At 36.7% G+C, this 18,841-nt stretch overlaps 1 protein-coding gene across 2 annotated transcripts in view; it reads left to right on the top strand.

The window, feature by feature from the left end:
- Window positions 1-18,841, top strand: part of SPATA6 (spermatogenesis associated 6) — a 47,299-nt gene that overhangs the window by 3,621 nt on the left and 24,837 nt on the right. For both annotated transcript variants that reach the window (XM_064516187.1, XM_026103875.2), the window contains exons 2-9: window positions 2,450-2,587; window positions 4,168-4,216; window positions 5,131-5,172; window positions 6,526-6,650; window positions 11,890-11,970; window positions 14,548-14,826; window positions 16,492-16,579; window positions 18,206-18,246. In XM_064516187.1, coding sequence (XP_064372257.1) covers window positions 2,450-2,587; window positions 4,168-4,216; window positions 5,131-5,172; window positions 6,526-6,650; window positions 11,890-11,970; window positions 14,548-14,826; window positions 16,492-16,579; window positions 18,206-18,246 — 843 coding nt within the window. The remainder of the gene's footprint in view (window positions 1-2,449; window positions 2,588-4,167; window positions 4,217-5,130; window positions 5,173-6,525; window positions 6,651-11,889; window positions 11,971-14,547; window positions 14,827-16,491; window positions 16,580-18,205; window positions 18,247-18,841) is intronic.

Genomic DNA, 18,841 nt, shown 5'->3' with positions numbered 1-18,841 from the left:
TTAATGCTCTCCATTGCCCTTGGTACAGAACTTATCCTGTTTTGGTAATAATGGGTCACCGAAGGGATTTTTCAAGGCCTGCATTTTTCATTGGTTACATATGCATGCTACAGTTTCAGGACTAAATGTAAAAATCAAATGCCGTGTAGATTTGGAGATCGGTAGGTTTCTGTTTCTTTCCATGAGATGAATCCAGTGATTCCTTTTTGGCCATTCATCATGTCCTAAGATGGGGTTGCTACGTGTTTCCCTCCCTCTGAGAATCTCAGCAGAGGAGTCGAGGATAACACTGTCCTAGTTATTTATCTTCAAGAATAGTTCTCCTCGTTGGTTTTGAGATCAATTAATTGAAGCACTGATATTCCTGTTCCTGAGCTGATCCATAGATTACAGTTTTTAAAGTGCCTGACCAGTTTGCAGTCAGATAAGAGCTTCAGTTTATCTCCTAAGTGTTATGCAGCTCCATACATCACAAATTAAAACTAAACAAAACAAAACTGCAGATATACATATTTCTCATTAATTTTTTGGAGCTGGCTTAAAGTTACGTGAACATTTAGATTTGGTGTTATGGCCCAGGCAATGAAGAGCTCAGTTCACCTCCAGGGTAGTAGAAGTACATGCTTCTCCACTTGCTATCTTGCCCTTCATGTTGATTTGTAAGAACTTCTTTTCTTTTACAGGATAGCCAGAATGAATGGCGCTTAACTGTTGTTTGTGTGGTTGCCTTCTCTGATGTCTTCTAACCTCTCACTTTTCATCTTAATAAATGGACAAATATTGGTTGCCTCCTCCAAGGCGAAAGGCACAAAGCCCAAGCTAACAAGGATTGTAAATTCTACAAAAATGTCAAGGAGATAAGTCAGAACTAATCTAATAGGACTCATGTGTAGTTTAAGGGATCTTGCCTTGTATAGATGAAATCTATCTCTCTCACTCACTCCTATTAATGCTCATGACTGTGCGAGTGTCATACAAGCTGTTTAATGACCGGGCAGTCTTTTTCAATTTGGATATCTACTATTCTGGCACTTTTCTTCCAGATTTGAAGCCTGCATTTACATAGAGAGCCTTTCCCCTTTCCCCTTTCCCCTTTCCCCTTTCCCCTTTCCCCTTTCCCCTTTCCCCTTTCCCCTTTCCCCTTTCCCCTTTCCCCTTTCCCCTTTCCCCTTTCCCCTTTCCCCTTTCCCCTTTCCCCTTTCCCCTTTCCCCTTTCCCCTTTCCCCTTCCGATATGTATGTTTAGTAACATTATTTTTAAGCTTATACTGTAGCTATACTACATTTATCATACATGGGTTTCTGTAATTTCTTTCACTTACAGCTGTTTTTCTGCTGTTTATATAGCCTTGTTTTAGATCCGGTAAGGATTTCTCAAGTAAAATGTTCATTTGGGAGTAGGAGACTGTAACCAAAGCACTTACTTTAATTCCTGTCACTCTGCTCCTTTGTCTTTCTGCCTGGCAATTGAAAGTCTGAACACTGTTTCTCCTGCAACCTTATGTTAGAAGAGACAACCTCATATTTATTATACTGTGATAAAAAGTGAGCGATAGAATAGAACTTAAGTGAAAAGGTGACAATTCCCTGGCTGGTTAATAGAACAAAACCATGTGACTTGGGGAAAATAACAGACAGTTCTGGAATGATTTGTGTACAGCCTTGCAGTAGAAGCACAGGTGAGAATGTGTGATGTTCATCAGGGCTTTAAAAACATACCAGCTTCTTCTTACTCAAAGAATAAGAATTGGGCAGAGAGGCAAAGTTGAGAGGGCAGCAGCAATATCTGGCAGCCTAATGAGGAGTCCTGCCTGCCTTGAGTACCCTCTGAAGTAGCCAGAGCTCTCAGATAAAAACTTATGTGGCATATATCAGATAGTAAAGGAGCAACACCTTCTTATTCTCTCCTACTTACATATTAAAAAAGGAAAGTTAATATAATCATAGTATTTCCAGATAAACATTCCCTTTCTTTGTGGTTGGATAAAGTAAAATATCCACCATGTGCGTTTACCAGCTTGTTATTCTCTTTTAGTAGGCTAAGATTTGGACAGGTTTTTGTGTCAACATACAGTACCTATTAAACTGTTTGTATAGAATCTGTTTGTTATGACCCTTGATGATTAACTCTAAGGTATTTGGTGCATACTTTTAACTGTCCTAACCTGCGATCAGGATACCAGTTTCAGTTTTGGTTGAACACAATGGAACAAGTTTACTTGCAGTAAGAAAAATTTGGTCCTGGTTATTTTCAAATGTTGATTATTTTTCCTGGTCGAGCTGCACAAAAAGAATTGCTTTAGAAAATAAATGTTTTCACTCTAATCTGTTATCATCTAATTCTCAGCAATCAACCATTTCTGCCTTGACCATTTCATTCTTATCCTGAAAAAAGCCATTACTTCTATAACGAAAGTTCAGTTTGTTTAAGGAATGTGTTACTCTTCCAGATAACTTGCCCCGGAGTGCTATTGAAAGACAAAGAGGAGCTCTATCTCAGTGTCTCTGTACTTGGGCAGTACAAAAAAACTCGATGTGTCCCTGCAGCATTTCCACTGCTTTTTGAAGAAAAACTAGTATTTGAAAAGGTAAGATAATGTCAAATGCTGATATGAGGCAAACAAAACCCGTCCCAAACTCCACAGAAACCTAGTGCAAAATTCCTGAGCACAAGTGATCACACTGAGGATGGCAAAGTATTGTAACTCCTTCTGTTTCTCTTCAGCATAAAGGAGGTGTGTGCCTGTACTACCCGCACAGTGACTTAAGCAATATAGATACTGAAAACTACAATATACGATAAGACTTTTTTGATCTTTGTCCCTTCTTTTATGGCTGGTGCTTTTTCAGTATCAGTTTTCCTAGCTTGGAAGGAACTAAATGTTGTTGTTCCAGAAATTATGGCAAGGTGAAAAACAAAGAATATTACATACAGGAGATTCAACTCAATTCAATAGAAAGATAGAATAGCAGCTCAGGCCTTTTTGGTGACATCTTTCTCCCTTAGAGATACTTTTTTCCATGTTTGTCACCAGAATTCCCTGGGTTGTACTCTGGCCTTATAATTTATAGTTGTTTATCACATATTTTGAGTCCCTACTAGCTTCATTGTTAGTACCACAGGGATAATGAAACACAGTATCTTACAGATATGATCTGGTTTCTTGACTACCTATGAATAATAATACTTTGCCCTTTCTAGTTCTTTTCCTTTAAGCATCCCCCAGCACTTTGAAAACCAGACTGACTAAACATCAATGATGTTCTTGTGATGTGGGCAAGATACAAACAGTGGTAATTCCACCAACCACTGACGAATAGGGAAAAAAAAACTGGTTCTTTAAAGGCACACAAACATCTCACAAATGACTTGAAGTAAAAAGTGCTGTTTTCAGTATAATTTAGGGGAAGTCCCATACAGCACAGTCTAACTGCTTACAGTAGAGCTGAACAAGAAAACAGACAATATCTGTCCTCTTACAAATGGCTTTTGAATAGTTCTAGATATTTGTGGGGTACCTGTGCTTTGATATTTTCAAATATTTGGTACCTTGAATGGCAGAGTGCTCTGTAGCACCTTGCTGGGACATTTTGTGCATAATTAGAAGTGTCTTACCTGCTCAATATCCAGTGTGACTCTTTACAGAAATTCCTTCCTTGTCCCTTGCCTTCTAATCACATGGGATTTGGATTTAAAAAAAGAACAAAAAATGCCCTGCTGAACAGTTCTCTGTACATGAATAGTCAGTTCCATGAAAATGAAGCCTAAAGTATTACTAATGTATTAAAAAACTTATTCTGCATCTCTCAGAATTCTAATACAATTAGCAATTTATCTTTCTCTCTTGAAATTTGCTCAGACAATACTTATATCTCCATATGTTCAATTCTTCCCAATACCTCCTAATTTAAATATGGAGAGGGAACCCTGAAATGGCTGGGAAGCATATGACAAGGACTGCTAGCTTTCGATGAATTTGATTATGTGCCAAATGATAACTTCAGTTTCTTTTCTTTTTCCTAATGGGGATAGAACTGTTGGCAACCATCTGAAGCAAGGAATAACATTGTGTATGGTGTTTTTTTTTTTTTTTTTTTTTTTTTTAAAGAAGTCCATCTGGTGATTTTTTTTTCCTGTATTTCCATTTGTTCCATTTTTTTTCCCTAGGCATTTGCTGATACAGTTGATCCTGGAGACCTTGTGGAGTTACTTGAGTGTAGGTTCTGCTTTTTATATATGCTATGTTGTATGCATTTAGTGGTTAATATCATGCATGTATGGACTCTAAAGATGTTTTGGAGGGTTAATATATGTGTTTATTCTCCTATCAGGAGCATGGTCTCTGAAAACCTAGTGGGTAACCAATATAGCATCCCATGTATTACAAAATAAGTAGGACCACAGCATTAGTGGCTGTTCAAAATAGAAATTTTGTTGCGAGTGCAGGCAGAAGTTTCTTATTGTCTTTTGGCTACTAATAACTTTCCCAAAATATTGTTAGTAAGAGAATGCATCTAGACATTTGTGCTATATGCTTTAGAATAGAAGGGAAAACATGTTTTAATTAACAGAAGTCCAACTGAATCCAAACAATTAATGGATTCCTCCATCTGACCATTTAATTAATTATGAATAATGTGAGCATAAAAGTTTGATTCCTGTCAAATTATACTTTATAGTTTTTTTTAAGAAAATGGAATGTGCTTACTGTAAACAGTGCTGCTACATGTGGAGCATAGTGAATTGTACTGAGACAGTGTTGATCCTGAGTCCAAACTCCAGGAATATGCCTCCCTCATTCTGAGAGTTACTTGCAAAAGCAGCAAAGGTTGCATCATCTTCTTTAAAAGTTGTTCTCAGAGGATAAGTTCTATCTGATGCCAAATTTGTCAAGTTTTAAGTCAAGTTTAGAGTCTGTATTTGTACACTGCTATTGCTGTTGGGTTAGTCTGTAGTACTTAGACAAGCTGTTCTTAATTTACTCTTACTGTTGATGTAGTGGAAATAATGTGGCTATGTATGTTGCTATGAGGGTCAAATTGATGAGTAGTTTTCCTTATTTTTTGACTATCAAAATTATTTCTCATGTAATTTTTTTTTAACTCATGAAAAAACTTTTTTCCTTTCTAGTTGACACAGCAATACTTGAGCTAATACAACTCATTCCTCCAGGTATTGTATCAGTCTCTTCATAAATTATGCAGTTTAATAGGTGAATTTCCATGAGGACATTATCCATTATAGCACAATCGCTTTTTGCAACACACAAACAACATGGAAAGCTCTTCCAGAAATAGTCCTCTGAATATAAAATGTTAATAGATCAAGAGGATCTTATTGTTGAAAGAGAATAGTAACTGAATATTGAAATGTACCATACTCGGTCTTAGTAAAATGATAATATTTTAGAAATGGAAAATAAACTGAAATCATCCAGTGCACACTTATTAACTGCAACACAATTCACTTGCAAAGTGGCTGTCTGTGAAATTTCAGAGTGCATAATCTTGTTCTCAGAGTGACACACTTTTTTTTTTTTTCCTTCTATTTTAATGGTGACCACTGGGAAAACTCGTATCCTCACTATAAGTATTACAGGTCTCTTGGGATATATGAAGATAATAAATAGTGATTTGTCATACTTCTGTTATTGGTTTGTGTGATTATAAAAATCTGTTTTAATGAAATTCAAGTGTTCCCATGAATAATGTAAATCTGCATTTTATTGGAAATAAAGTCAATTTTGAAAGAGGACTCCTTTGGAAACTCTGGTATTAAAAGCACTCTCAGTTATGTGTCCTTAGTAGTTTCAAGGAAACGATTGCTTTTCTCAGGTGACTCACCAGACTGTTTGCTTGAAGAAATGAACTGAATGTGGATTTTTGTTGTGGGAGGGTAAAATATCTTGGGTAAGGAATTTAATTTCGGGGACTTGGAGATAGATGTGATACAGCCCAACATAAGCTGATGAAATGATGGTGGCAGCACAATTAAAAAAAAAATATATAATATACTCTCTGGGTTTTCCCCTAAAGAATATAAAAAAGTAGCAAACCAGGATGTTGAGAGAATCTTGCATTTCTTTGACAGCTGTGCCAATTTTCAACTTAAGAAGCATGAATGTTCTGTAATACAGAATAATAGTTTTTCACAAGGGATTGGCTGCTGTTAAAAAAGCCTACTTGTTTCTTCTGTGCATGAGGGGTGGGGGAGGAGGAGGGAAACTATTGAAGAATTGCCTTGAGAAAACTTCTCATACTTCTCTTAAAGAAGACTGCATTAACTGTTCGATAAACATTTTACAATGAAGAGTAAAAGGTACTTACACACTGAATTCTGCGCACTTCTGCAGCTGAGCAAAGTCCCATTGGTGAGGTTATTGCACAGTGTGATACAGAGTTGTAGAGCCATGCTGTTAATTTATAAAGAACAAAATTTATCTTAGTTTTAATACAGTCTTATGTGTGGTGTCCGTACTTTATGGCATTGTCTGTTTTCCAATTAAAGTATATATTTCCTTTTTAGTGGGAGAAATTCTAGCTACTTATGAAGAAAATACAAGAGATTTCCTGTTCCCTGACCCTAAGCTTACTCGTGGGCACCATGGTTTAGATCGTGAGATTTTAATGAAGAGGTCCTCTTCTTTTACAGTGAGTGAATATCTGTGGATTGTATTTATGATACAGTGTGTTTCACTGGAGAAATCCCTTGAACTACTTCAAATGAAAAGCGATTACTTCTGACAGATTTTGCCATTTCAGGTGTTGAATGTACTAATCCAGGGCTGAACTTTGGTGAAGATGTAATCTTTTTTCAAAATGCTTTTAGAAAATGTTTAGTGGGAAAAAGTTAGTTTTCACTTGGTTTGGAATGTGGTACTATGACATGTCTCTCCTTTAATTCAAGCCATGCTGCAGCTGGTAGCTGAAGGGATGTAGTGGGAGGAGAGGGAGTTTTGGTATCAACCTGATGGTTTCCAACAGGTAAACCATGTAACCCTCCTCCCCAGTCTCTTCATAGCATTTTTTTTCAGACTATTTTTCGTACTGTTTAGGACAGTGACAATCAGTACAACTTTATACAGCATTATTCCATCTGACCTGTGGGCCTTCCTGAGGTCCAGAATTGCGCCAAAAATAGTGAGTGAGTGAAATTTGGCTTAGTGCTGTGTGGCTGATTTTCAATTCCAAAGTTTGTTTCTCAAGGTCTGTTCAACCCATTGACCCCCATACAATAACTGCCTTCTCTACAGTTTCACAAAAGCTATGATAAATGACAACTAATTGACAGAATGTATGGAGTGAATTAATGTTAATTTTCTGGAGATATGGGCTCAAGTATATAATAAATGAATTCATCTCAGACTGTCCCTTCAGAGTGTTTAAGGCAGCTGAATCTTAGGCGATAGTGGAATAACTCGGGAACGCACTTTGAAGATGATGATGATATGGAAAATGTGTTCTGAGGTTTGTTTGTCTTACTGAGCTGTACAAGTGGAGTGGCAGTACATTTGGAAGATAGGGACTCAGTTGCCCTGTCTATTGTGACTGGATTAAAAAAAAAATGGTGGCAGGGAAAAAAGGTAGATTGAAGGTCATTGGTATCTGTCAGCTGGTATACTGTTTCCCCTGTAAGGGCAACCTACAATTTGCTCTGTTACTTGCAATTAAAAGTGCTAATTCGGTGGGTAATACTGTGTTACTCTTGAATGAATTAAAGCTGTGATTTTGTGAGACAAAGTGCGTGGTTCTGCAGTGCCTTAAACTGTCCCTACCAAAAAAAAAAAATCATTATTTTTCAGCCAGAGCAGCTCTTTGATATGGCTTATCCTATGAGTGTTGTTGCTGGCTTAAGGAAAGAGGGGGAGGAGATGGGACCACAACAGCCATGATTTATATGGGTTTAAGCTGCCATAGCTACGTACCCAGTCTTCAGTGACAGTACTACATCCCTATATCCTACTGTTTATTCCTTCCTTCTCATCATTCTATCATTTTCTCTGGGTGCAGCCACACTATTCACTAGTTCAGGGAACATAAACATTTAAAAATATTTGTCAGGTAAAACCATGCAAAAACAATGATCTTAAATCCAAGCTGTTCCACAATGCAGTTCTTGATACGGCCCCACAAACTGGTACTCTGATTCTATAACAGGAGAGAAATACCTCAAGGAGTTCTTGATGTTGCAGTTTTACTCTCTCAAAGTGACAACCTGAACTGCAGAGGTTATGTAATGGTCAGAGGGTGAATTTGGAGGAACTTTGTTTAAATGAGTTGAGGTGAGCTGGAGTTGTCTGTTAAGTTTTCATTGTTTTTGAAATGTCCTTTTGCTATAAGCAGGCTGTCAAGTGTGTCAGTCTGGTACTAGACAAGAACCACTAAGCCAAAACTTGCTGTATTGATTACGCAAATGCTTCATACATTTCCTTTATTTTTGAATGGCCTCTGTGTTTAGAGAAGTTAATTGTACAAGTATGATACCTGCTGTTGTATTACTTTCATATTACTTATGGTATAGGTACCTTTTTAGTGTTGAGAAAGAAAACAGATAGTTAAGTAGTAATAAATGAGAAGGTACCAGCAAAATGGTTTTCAAGTTTTTGTGAATTCAGAGTAAGGAATCTTTGTAGAAGCAAAGCCACTATAGAAGCTTTTTTGTTGGACTGAGTTCTTTAATACAAAAATATGTATACTTTATAATAATAAAAAGATACCATACTTTGTGGACAGTGAGGTGATGTGGAGTAGAGTCATTTGGATTTGTATCTAGATGATGACACTGCAGTAGCTTTAAAATATCAACTGGTGGAAGATAGAAATGTACTTCTGTATCCTCAGGAAAGCAGTAATTGAAGTCCATTTCTGCCCTGGATCAGGGACTGCAGAAGCATCTGTTACTTTGTTCCGTCTTAGAAAGGCAAAACAGTTTGTAAAGGATTTTGGCATACTGACCCTATTTTCAGGAATAATATAGAAGCTGTGTTTCATGGGGTTGGAAGAATGCTCTGAGAAGAACTTGTGGCTCCTCCCCTTGGTTGCCAAATGGGATAGCCATGAGAGGATTTTCACTCTACCTCCAGAGTAGATCCAGTCTCGAATGATTCCATCTTGTAGTGTTCCCTAAGCTTCATTGGCAAATATCTCTTGCAAACTTTGTCAGCAGCAAGCACTGTATGTAAATGCTAAGCAAAAGGGAAAGTGTTAAACAAGGTCTTGAGAATCAAAATCACCCACATGATTTCTACGGCAGTCTAGCTGTATTCTTCCCACAAAAAGTTATTTATAGCTAGCTGAGATGTTGAGTATTTTTGACTGACAGCTATGCTACAGTGGCATTTTGATTCCCAATAAAATTGTCTTTTATTAAAAAAATAAAGGTAGCAACAGCAAGGTTACGGTTGTGGAGTTCAGATAGGCAGCGACAAGCAGTGTCTGATTAGCAGTGTTAATCTGCCAGTTGGAAGGAATCCCAAGTTGAGAGGATCAGAACTCCTCCAGAAATCTGGCACTTAGCTGATAATGTCTCTGGCTAAATGTCTTATGAGGCTTACAAACACAATATGCATACAAGACATGCCTCAGGTTATCTCGCCTGGTCCAGTGTGGCCCGGCTGAGGCTTTTGCTGGCTTGTCTGTATTTCTCTGCAACCCTTGCCTTTCAGAATATGTTTAAACCTCGACTAGTAGTGACTTCTTACAGATACTCTTATCTCCATTCTCCACCCTCATGCAATATTTGCTGTGTTACTTAAAACAGTTTTCTCTGTAGTTCCACTATCTTTCATTAGCATACCAGTACAAGACCTTGGATTGTACATATACATAGTTTTTATAATACTACAGGCTTCTCCTCCTCATGCTCCTTACAGTTAAAAGCACATATTAGACTTGCCATCTAACTTGGGTTCTTCTAAACATCAACTGCCTTTACAGTTTTACTATAATCAAATTAATATTATGTCCATTTCACATCTTTTTAATGACTGATAGAGAAGGACAAATAAGTCTGCCCAGGGCTGCAGGCACCACTGTCAGTGGCAGAGTAGATTCCAAACACTTTCTGACTGGAGGTTCATTTACAAATGTATTTGGGGTTATACAAAATTTCAGTCTTTACATAATACTATATTGAATATCTTTCAGCAATCCCTAGTTTGGGAACTGCTGAAAAAAGAATAACACCTCTGATGTTGGGCTGTAAGTTACTTCTGACATATCTGTTCCTATGAATGCAAGTGCCATCCTGTATTTCCTCTCCACAGACCATTTCTCTGAAGGAGCTGTGGTTTTTATGTGATTTTTAACTACAAACTTCTAACACTTCGGTAATCATTCTCAGTCTCTATAAGAGGAGGAGGTGCTCCATTGTTGCTTTTTATAGATTTGCTAATTCTGATATGTTCCTTTTTAAACTATCAATGGCACTTGGTAATTCATTGGTAATAAAAATGAATTGATTAAAGACAGTCAGCTTTAAGATCTCCTTTATATGCCATACCTTGACTTGATTGAATCCTGGACTCTGTTAATTGCCGTGACTGAGCTTTCTTGGTGTTTTTGTCATTTCATACGTTTTCGTACATTTCATTTCCATCCTCTAACCTGGGGCTGGGTTGTATTCCCTCATGGGAAATCAGTGTGTGTTTAGGCAGGTGGTAGAGAGTTGTTTGGCTGAGCAGTAGTCTTCATACATGAAGTATGTATGTAGTAGTGAAGGCTACTGCTAATTCTTTAGATTGAGGGGTAGGGTCACAAAAGGAAAAAGCTCCTTTTCCGTTCTCAGTGATTTTATACATTCAGCTGCACAAATGCCCATGCACATGGATACCCAGGGAGGTGCAGCAAACTGTCCCTGTGTGGAAGGAAGAGGGTAGAAAGTTCTCTATGGACACTTGATTCCTACTTTGCTCCTACTGAGCTGTACAAGATGCACATATAGATGATCTCCATTCATTCACAGAAAACATGATCTTTAGTTCTTACGTGCATTTTTTTTAATGTTGTTGTTTTGGGAAACAGTGCCTGTGTGTCATATCTTGGTCCATTTCCCCCCAGTAGATTTTGTATATGTTGGCCAATTCTAGCCAAATTTGATAAGAAGTAGAGGTCTCAAAGATACTGTGTTTCTAGAGATATCATAAAAATTGTCAGCAGTAAAATAGGACAGGTTCAACACAAACTATTATCCATATAAAGATGCAGGGACTTGCTGGCCAATTAGCATGTGTGTTGATTGACCAACAAGCCCAGCTGGACCTCGCTGGCTCCAAATCAGTCAGAGCAGGCCTGCCCTTTGCCAGCCAAATGTGTAAGAGGGGGTTGAGAGTAAGTGGAACGTGGTTATAGAGCATGGGAGAACATTCACAGAAATCAGACTTTGCTCTAATGGTTACAGAAGAAAGTGTGTTTGGGTTTTTTTTTTCTTGTTGTTTTACAGACAAATGGTGATTTGCAGTGTGACTAATTTTCAAAATGTTTTTACAAGAAAGATTGCACAATTGAAATTATTTATAACTAAGTTTGCAAAGTTAGCGTTAATAAAACTTCTACAGCATGACTGCAATTTTTGTTGATGCTATATAACATGGCATGAAAAAATTTGAAAAGTGCTTTTGACAAAGAAATGTATTGAAATAAAAGTCAGACCTTAATTGTTGTACGAAAGCAATATAATCATCTGTAATTGAATTGTCAGAAATGCAAATGTTAGCATCTTGACATTTACCATTGCTGTTCTGTCTTTTCTAATTATCTTTATTAAAGGCTGAAATTAACAAAGGAAATGGCTTAAAATTAGGAATGGTTTGTTACATTAGGTGACATTTACTTCTTTGATACCCTTTATCTTGAGTTGGAGCTTGATGTTCAATTATTGCCTCTCTTCTAGGGAATTGCACCAAAATTGAGATTTTCTACAAGCTCCCTTATTACAGAAAGTCTGTTAAGCTCAGGAAGGAGTCACATACAGGTTAGCATAATTTAATTGTTTGCAATTTAATTTCTAGATTTTAATATTGATAGCCCTGGTTCCAATTTTTGCATGTGCTACTCACTTCAAACTTTTCTCATTCTTTTGTTGTGGTTAAAGCAGTTGTCAGGGGTGCTTGACAAGTTGATTAAATTTTTAATCAAGTATGAGTAAAGAGTGGGCTTGGTGCATGACAGTAAATGTTGAGAGTTCCTTGAATCTGAAACAATTATCAGCTGCTATGTCCTATGATCAGCTGAAGTGTCAATCCCTGGTGTATATGTAGGTGGGAAGATGTTGTTTCACCGTTTCTTATGGACCCTTAAAATTAAGGTGAGACAGTGAAAGCCAGGTAAAGTCAGAGAAGATACATTATCAAGAACAAACCAATTAATATAATTGTCTCCCATAACAATATCAGTAACAGTAATGGAAATGAAGATTTCTGTTGAAAAGACTGTCACCAATATTAAACTGGAAATGCTGCTCCTGCAACAAGCAAAGCGAAAGGCTGAAGCTGAAGAGACTTGAAGAAAGAAAACCTGATGCGTTGGTTTCTTTGGTAGCGCTCTTTTGTAGTCTCACTGGTTGACATTTTGGTTGGGTTTCCTGGGACAGGCTGTCATGCAAAGTCACTCTAGATTATTGAAAAATGGTGATGACCAGTAGCAGCGCAACATCATAAAAATGGAATAGTCATCAGGCAGGAATGCATGCAAAGAGAATTAGATGAATTGGGCCTGTTTGCAGTGTTGCCAGTTAGTTCACTTGGAAGATTCTTCCAAATTTAGCAAAAGAAATGTATGGAGACACTTAAGAATCAGTAAATCAGTAAAAATCAGCATTGTCCGAAAACTAGCTCCATTGAAGGCAACTTCAGAAAGGGCAGCTTGATTTAAAATAAAAAGTCCCTAAGAAGTATTTAATACATTACAAACAGCATGTCAAATTTAGCATGTGTTGCTGTGAAGGTGTGTAGTCTTATGGTTGGTATAAGCTGGCAAAAGCACAGGCTACTTCTAGTGAAATTGAAATTAATCTTGAAGAGAATTTGGTCAGTTTTCAGCTGGTGCTGGTACAGGCATGAGAAGGATAGTGGCATGAACAAGCAGTGTCCATAATGCAGACACAAATTAAGTTGATGGAAACCAAACACACAGCTGCTGCCTTATTCATTGTTAGATGTAGATGGAAAGGCGAGAAGGCAAGCTGGAAGGGGTTTTTTGTAGATTTTACTCCTGGGTTCTTTTGAATTCAAGCAGTGCATGCAATGTTCACACTTCAGAGTAATGTCAGCTTCCTCAAGCTTGAAAAAGAGTTTCTGAGAGGAAGAAAATGTATTGCTATTACTCTCTTTTTTGACCTTCTACAACATGGGAATTTGGGCCAAATTTGACCAAAAAGACTAATTATCCATAGTGTGATATTATCCATACTGTGATATTCAAAGTTAAAACGTGAGTGTTCTGACAAGTGTTGTATAATCTAGAGTGTCTTGACCTATAAAGCTTGAAGAGTAATTGAATGCTTATTTAATGCCAGGAATTACAAAGGAATGATAATGTATTTCAAACAAAACTTTAGTGTCAGAAAAGGTTTACCAGAATTTTAAATTGGTCACAAAAGTTATTAATTATTTGGAAGAAGGATCAGTGCTAGTTCTTAGATAGGTTTTGCTGGTAAAACAAACGATCCCATGTTTCTGGTGGGAAGGTCATGAGATTGTTTTTTTCCCCCCCACTTTTCTTTATTCTACTGTACATGAGTATTTAAAAAACATTATCACCTTGGAGATAGATATTTGGGACAATATTTGATAATGGTGTGATTTTATATGCTTTTTGCCTGCAAAATCCATATCTTGGATGTCAAGTGGCAGTTGTAAGAATAAAGAACTATTTGCTTTTTCATCTGCAAAAGTATTTGCATCATTTAGGAGGATCTTTGGAAGATGCTCTTTAAAGTTTTTTACTAAACATAGCTTCTTGAGCATAACTTTTTAAAGAACTAGTAAATTCACTATCATCCAAGAAAATATACATTTCAGAGAATGTAATTACACTTGTGAATTTTTGGCAACTCTAATCGAATGTAATTTAAACTACTAAATAGGCTTCTGTTTTAATTTGTTTATTTTATTTTAAAGGATAAGAACTCTAAAAGATTTTTTTTAAAAAAAAAAAGTTTAAAAAGATGGAAAAAAATGCTTTAAACTGTGTATGGCCAATCCATGTATTTTAGATAAGGTTTGTGTTAAGTGAACTTGTGACAAAATTCAGTTTAATTTTTCATGGTCTTTGCAAACTTACTGTGTGAGCAAGCTAATTAGACGAGTATCAGGCACTTAACCTTAACATCTAACATTTAGCCATGTGTGTTTTAACCTCCTCCTGCTTTCAGACAAAACTATAAAAACATTGTTTTTTTTCAAATTGCTGCTTGGTTATAGTTTTGTGAGGTGAACTTCAACTGACATGCATCTATTTCTGTTAAAATTATTTGTTCTCTGTTTGCATTATTGTGAGTGATTTTTGTTCAGCCTGCTGTCAAACCAGATAATTTCTCTTTTCACTTTAGGATAATTTGAATCGGGTGCATCACTCAACCCCAAATGGAAAATTGCAAACAAGGTTACCAAAGAAAAACGCTCTTTCACCTGAGAAAAACAGGCATAGCTTAGCAACAAAGAACTACGAGCAGCCTACAATAGCTTCTAAATCACGTTCTCCATCTCCATACACAAAAAGACGAATGTGTGAGCTATCAGAAGAAGCCAGACAACGACTGGCCCATTTAAACCTTGGACCTTTTGAATTCAGAAGAGAAACCGATAAACCTCCATTTGTAGTTAGACGTGTATGTATTCTCTACAAAGTGCTTCCAACTTAAGCTTGGAACGTTGTTTTTTCACTAAATATTACTGCAAACATTCATTTCATTCTTAGTTTAGATGAATATTTTTTTCTCTCCTTAAGTCTTCCCCACAGTGTTTTAAATGTGGAAGTGACTAAAGTAAAAATTCTTTTATCAGCATTAGTAACAGGCAAAGATCAAATTCTTTTATGAATATCCTGGTTAAATTCTCTGAGGCCCATTTCTTTTCATCTAGTGTACTAGACAGGATAATAGGTGTATAAATTCAAATTGGAAGTAATTGATATTAGTATTAAAAGTGCCTGAATAAGACTTTAAAGAAAGTGTCTAGTCACATTATGAAACACTAGTCACACTTACACTGCCTCTCTTTCAACTTTTGTTATGCTGGCATTCTGTGATCTTTGAAACGCTTGCCTTGCTAAGAGCTACATCCCTTACACTTTGACTCAGGGTTCATAAGCATCCTGAATTTAGCACCTGCATAAGGACTTGTTGTTAACCATATGTGAACAATTGTTCTGGAATTAAGGACTTCTTTAAAGTAAGTGTATTTAAGTGCTTTACTATTTAAGGGCCAGACTGTCCAGCTTCTTGGAGGATCATGTTCTCATATATGTTTATGTTCTCTCTCAGCATTTCTTGCAATTGCAGTAATTCTCTATTTTAAGAATCCTACCTTGAATGTAGGGGCAGAGATGGAATTGTTTTGTCTTTTTGCTATGACGTTATGATTTGTCTACAAATTCATACACTTATCACAGCCACTGAGATAATTTAGTGTTTAATTAATTTGGTCTTCACATTATTTCATTTTTATAGTTTATGTACAAATGAATTAGTAATGTCTTGTCAAATTCTAGAATTCTCTTCCAAGTTCTCTTCTGCTCCTAGGTACCTTTTAGAAATTCAGATTAGCCTTAATAAGCCATTAATCATTCATCAACCAACAGTTTATCTCTCTCACACAGATACATTTTCTTTTAACTCCTGTTAATCAATTCTTATGTTTTTTGATCTATAGGTGAAGTTCACAGTTTAATTACTGCATCTTTAAACACTGATTATTGATTTTGATTGCTTGATTATATTTGTACAAAAAGGAAAAAGCTAGTCCCTTAATGTACCATATACCAAATGTCATGGCTTTTTCTAGATTGGAGAATGTTCTTTTTAGGGCATCTTTACTGCTGAGGTTTTTTTTGGCCTGGAGATTTTGTGTTGCATGAAGATTAAAATTAGATTATGTTAAAATGTAGCTTTTTTAATTAGGAAGAGCAGCACTTGGTGAGATCCTAACTGTTTGGAGTAAATATGTGCAATACCTAGAACTGTTTAAAAAAAATTACTGACATTAAAGATGAAGGAGAAATTATCTGCATTTTTTTTCTTTTAACAATATGGCATTCAGAATTTTCCAGACCTTTCTAGCAGTGTATTTGTTTAAGTATAGTAAAGCTAATATGAATATAACATATGGAGAGTGTTGTGAAAGTAGTTTTAAATAGTATTTAAATAAGAATAAATTATTTTAGAAAGGAGATGGTCTTATGTAGGTGGTCTTATGAAGGAAAACAGGGATTAAAAAAAATGTATAGAGGTGGAAAAGGGATAATACAGAGTGCTTTAAAAGCATTTTTGCTTCAGGTTGAACAACCAAGTCCTGGTATTGAACTTCACACCTGGTGTGCCCCTCGAGAAAATGCAGCGGAAGCCTGGTCCAAGGTAAATCATGGTTAGTATTTTCTGCTATATCTCCCTTTAATGCTTTTATTTTCTGCAGTAGTTTAGTGGAAGTGTTTTGAAAAACAGTCTATAATGGCAAAAAAGCTATCCTTTCTTCCTAGGAATAGTGAGAACGCTGAATAACCCCATTGCTGCAAAAGGAGGTTTTGGATATTTCTTTACCTCATGAGACTCAGAACCTAGTTCTACATGATATGAAAGCAGGAGCAGAAAATAGCAAAGCCCAGCCAGGTGCTCTGTTTTCACTTTACCTGTTTTCATGAGTTAGTTAGTGGAGCAAATCTGTACCTTGATCTGTAGGTGTGTTGGTCAGGTTTGGAGTTTGTTCAGAATTGATCATTTTGAAGTTTTTTCCAGGGCTTTGCTGCATCAAAATGGATGATGTCTATTTCAGTAGTATTTGTGAGTAGTGGATCAGTGACTTCACGTTATTAGTGAGCATCCAGAATGTTCTTGCATATCCACTTGGATGTTCATTGGTATCAGTAAGTGAGGCCTCCTCACTATTTATAAATACTTATATAGCAAATCATTATGAATTACTTATTTCACATTTGCTCTTTGTAATAGAACTAAGTGTAGCATTTAAAAGGTTTCACGTTCCGTTTGGAGTCATATATATATGAATCTGTAGTATCTGGACCTGTTATCACTCGATACTATTAGGTACTTATGAAATGAGTTGGTGGTCTCTGACCAGTAGTTAGGACACTGAAAACTACTTTACTGCTAATATCCAGAGGCTTCACCAGTCACTTGTCTATATCTTGAGGCTTAACTGTAACTTCTGAAAAACATAGATTCTTGGGATCAGAGATCTTACTACTGACAGTGCAGTTTGGTCCTTTTTTGCTTTTGTATAAGTAGGTAATAAAGGGGTGTCTTTGCGTTGCCATACAGCATAAAAGTACCTCTTTTATCTTGGGTCACAGCAGGAGAATGTTCAGTGCAGACTGATACAACCTGTCAGGAAGCCAAACATGATGTACTCTCAGTCCCCTAAGAGTGAGGTATATATTGACATGGTGAAGTGTCCTAAACCAGTACAGACCTAATAGTTTCTCCATTGGATTCATACTTGTGTTTGTGGGTCAGTGGTGATGGAAGGAATGACGAGGTGATAGGAGGAAGGAGAGGCGGTGGTAGGGTCAGTGGTGATGGAAGGAATGAAGAGGTGATAGGAGGAAGGAGAGGTGGTGGTAGGGAAGCTTGTTCAGGAAAGATTAGGAAGGTAGCCTCATATAAATGAGAATTTTGGGGACTGGTAGAGCTTTACTTTACACTGATTTTAAGCAATTAATAGCTTAACAGAATGTGCTGTTTGTATCTATACAGAAGACGGTGCCTATACTGATCCATTATTGAAAACATTATATTGCATTACATATGAAGTCATTGTTTTCAACTGAAGAAAGTCCTGAAATATTACTGGGGCAGTTTAGAATAACAAAATACATAACAATGATAAATTGCCTTAGTGCTTTTTGGAAGGAGAGGTAAACCATTTTATAAAAAAGATTGCATAAAATTTAGGGAAGTAAAATTTTCTTTTGAATCTCTTCTGGGACGCACCTTTTCTTTTTTCTTCCTTTTTTTCTTTTTTTTCCTTTTCCAGATCCTTCTCTTCTCGGCAGCTACAGGCCCAAGAAAGCCAAAGTGAGTACCCTGAAGTGCCATTGTTTACAAACCATTTTTGGGGAAGCTCTGAGTAAGGAGCCTGTATAGGTACTTTTGAACCTTTGTCCAGTGGAAGTATCTACTGTAGCATGAAAAACAAGACAATGGAGATTTTAAATCTGATATAACTCAGTCTAGCCATGTGGACAGATGATTTACAAACACAAATGTGAAAGTTAACTGTCTATAAAATATTCACGCCTGTAGTTACAGGACTTGCTTCTCCTTGGCATTAAGGCCTGTGACAGGTCTGTAGAAGCTCCTTTAAAAGCAGCTTATGGTTACTTTCCCAATCATTTTCAGAGCACACTTAATTCCAAAAGAGTATGGTAAGGTGGCACTAGTATAAATGGCAAGCCAGTGTTCTGTTATTTCCCATGCTTGCTTTTTCAGATCTTAGCTGCTTGTGCGCTAAGTGGATCTGAAGATTAATATCTGGGTTCCTTTGAGGGTTTTTTTTTCTTTCCTTCCTCATTTAGATGTTTTTGCCTGCGTTTCTCAAGTACTGCAGAAATTGGGGTTGTCGGCGTTTAATTGTTTTATGTATGCCCTCTTAGATGACCTAATGGTTGGT

Source organism: Dromaius novaehollandiae, chromosome 8 (genome assembly GCF_036370855.1).
Source record: "Dromaius novaehollandiae isolate bDroNov1 chromosome 8, bDroNov1.hap1, whole genome shotgun sequence".
Classification (NCBI taxonomy): Eukaryota; Metazoa; Chordata; class Aves; order Casuariiformes; family Dromaiidae; genus Dromaius; species Dromaius novaehollandiae.
The sequence above is the reverse complement of the archived record's forward strand: the minus strand, read 5'-3'. Positions and strand labels throughout refer to the sequence as shown.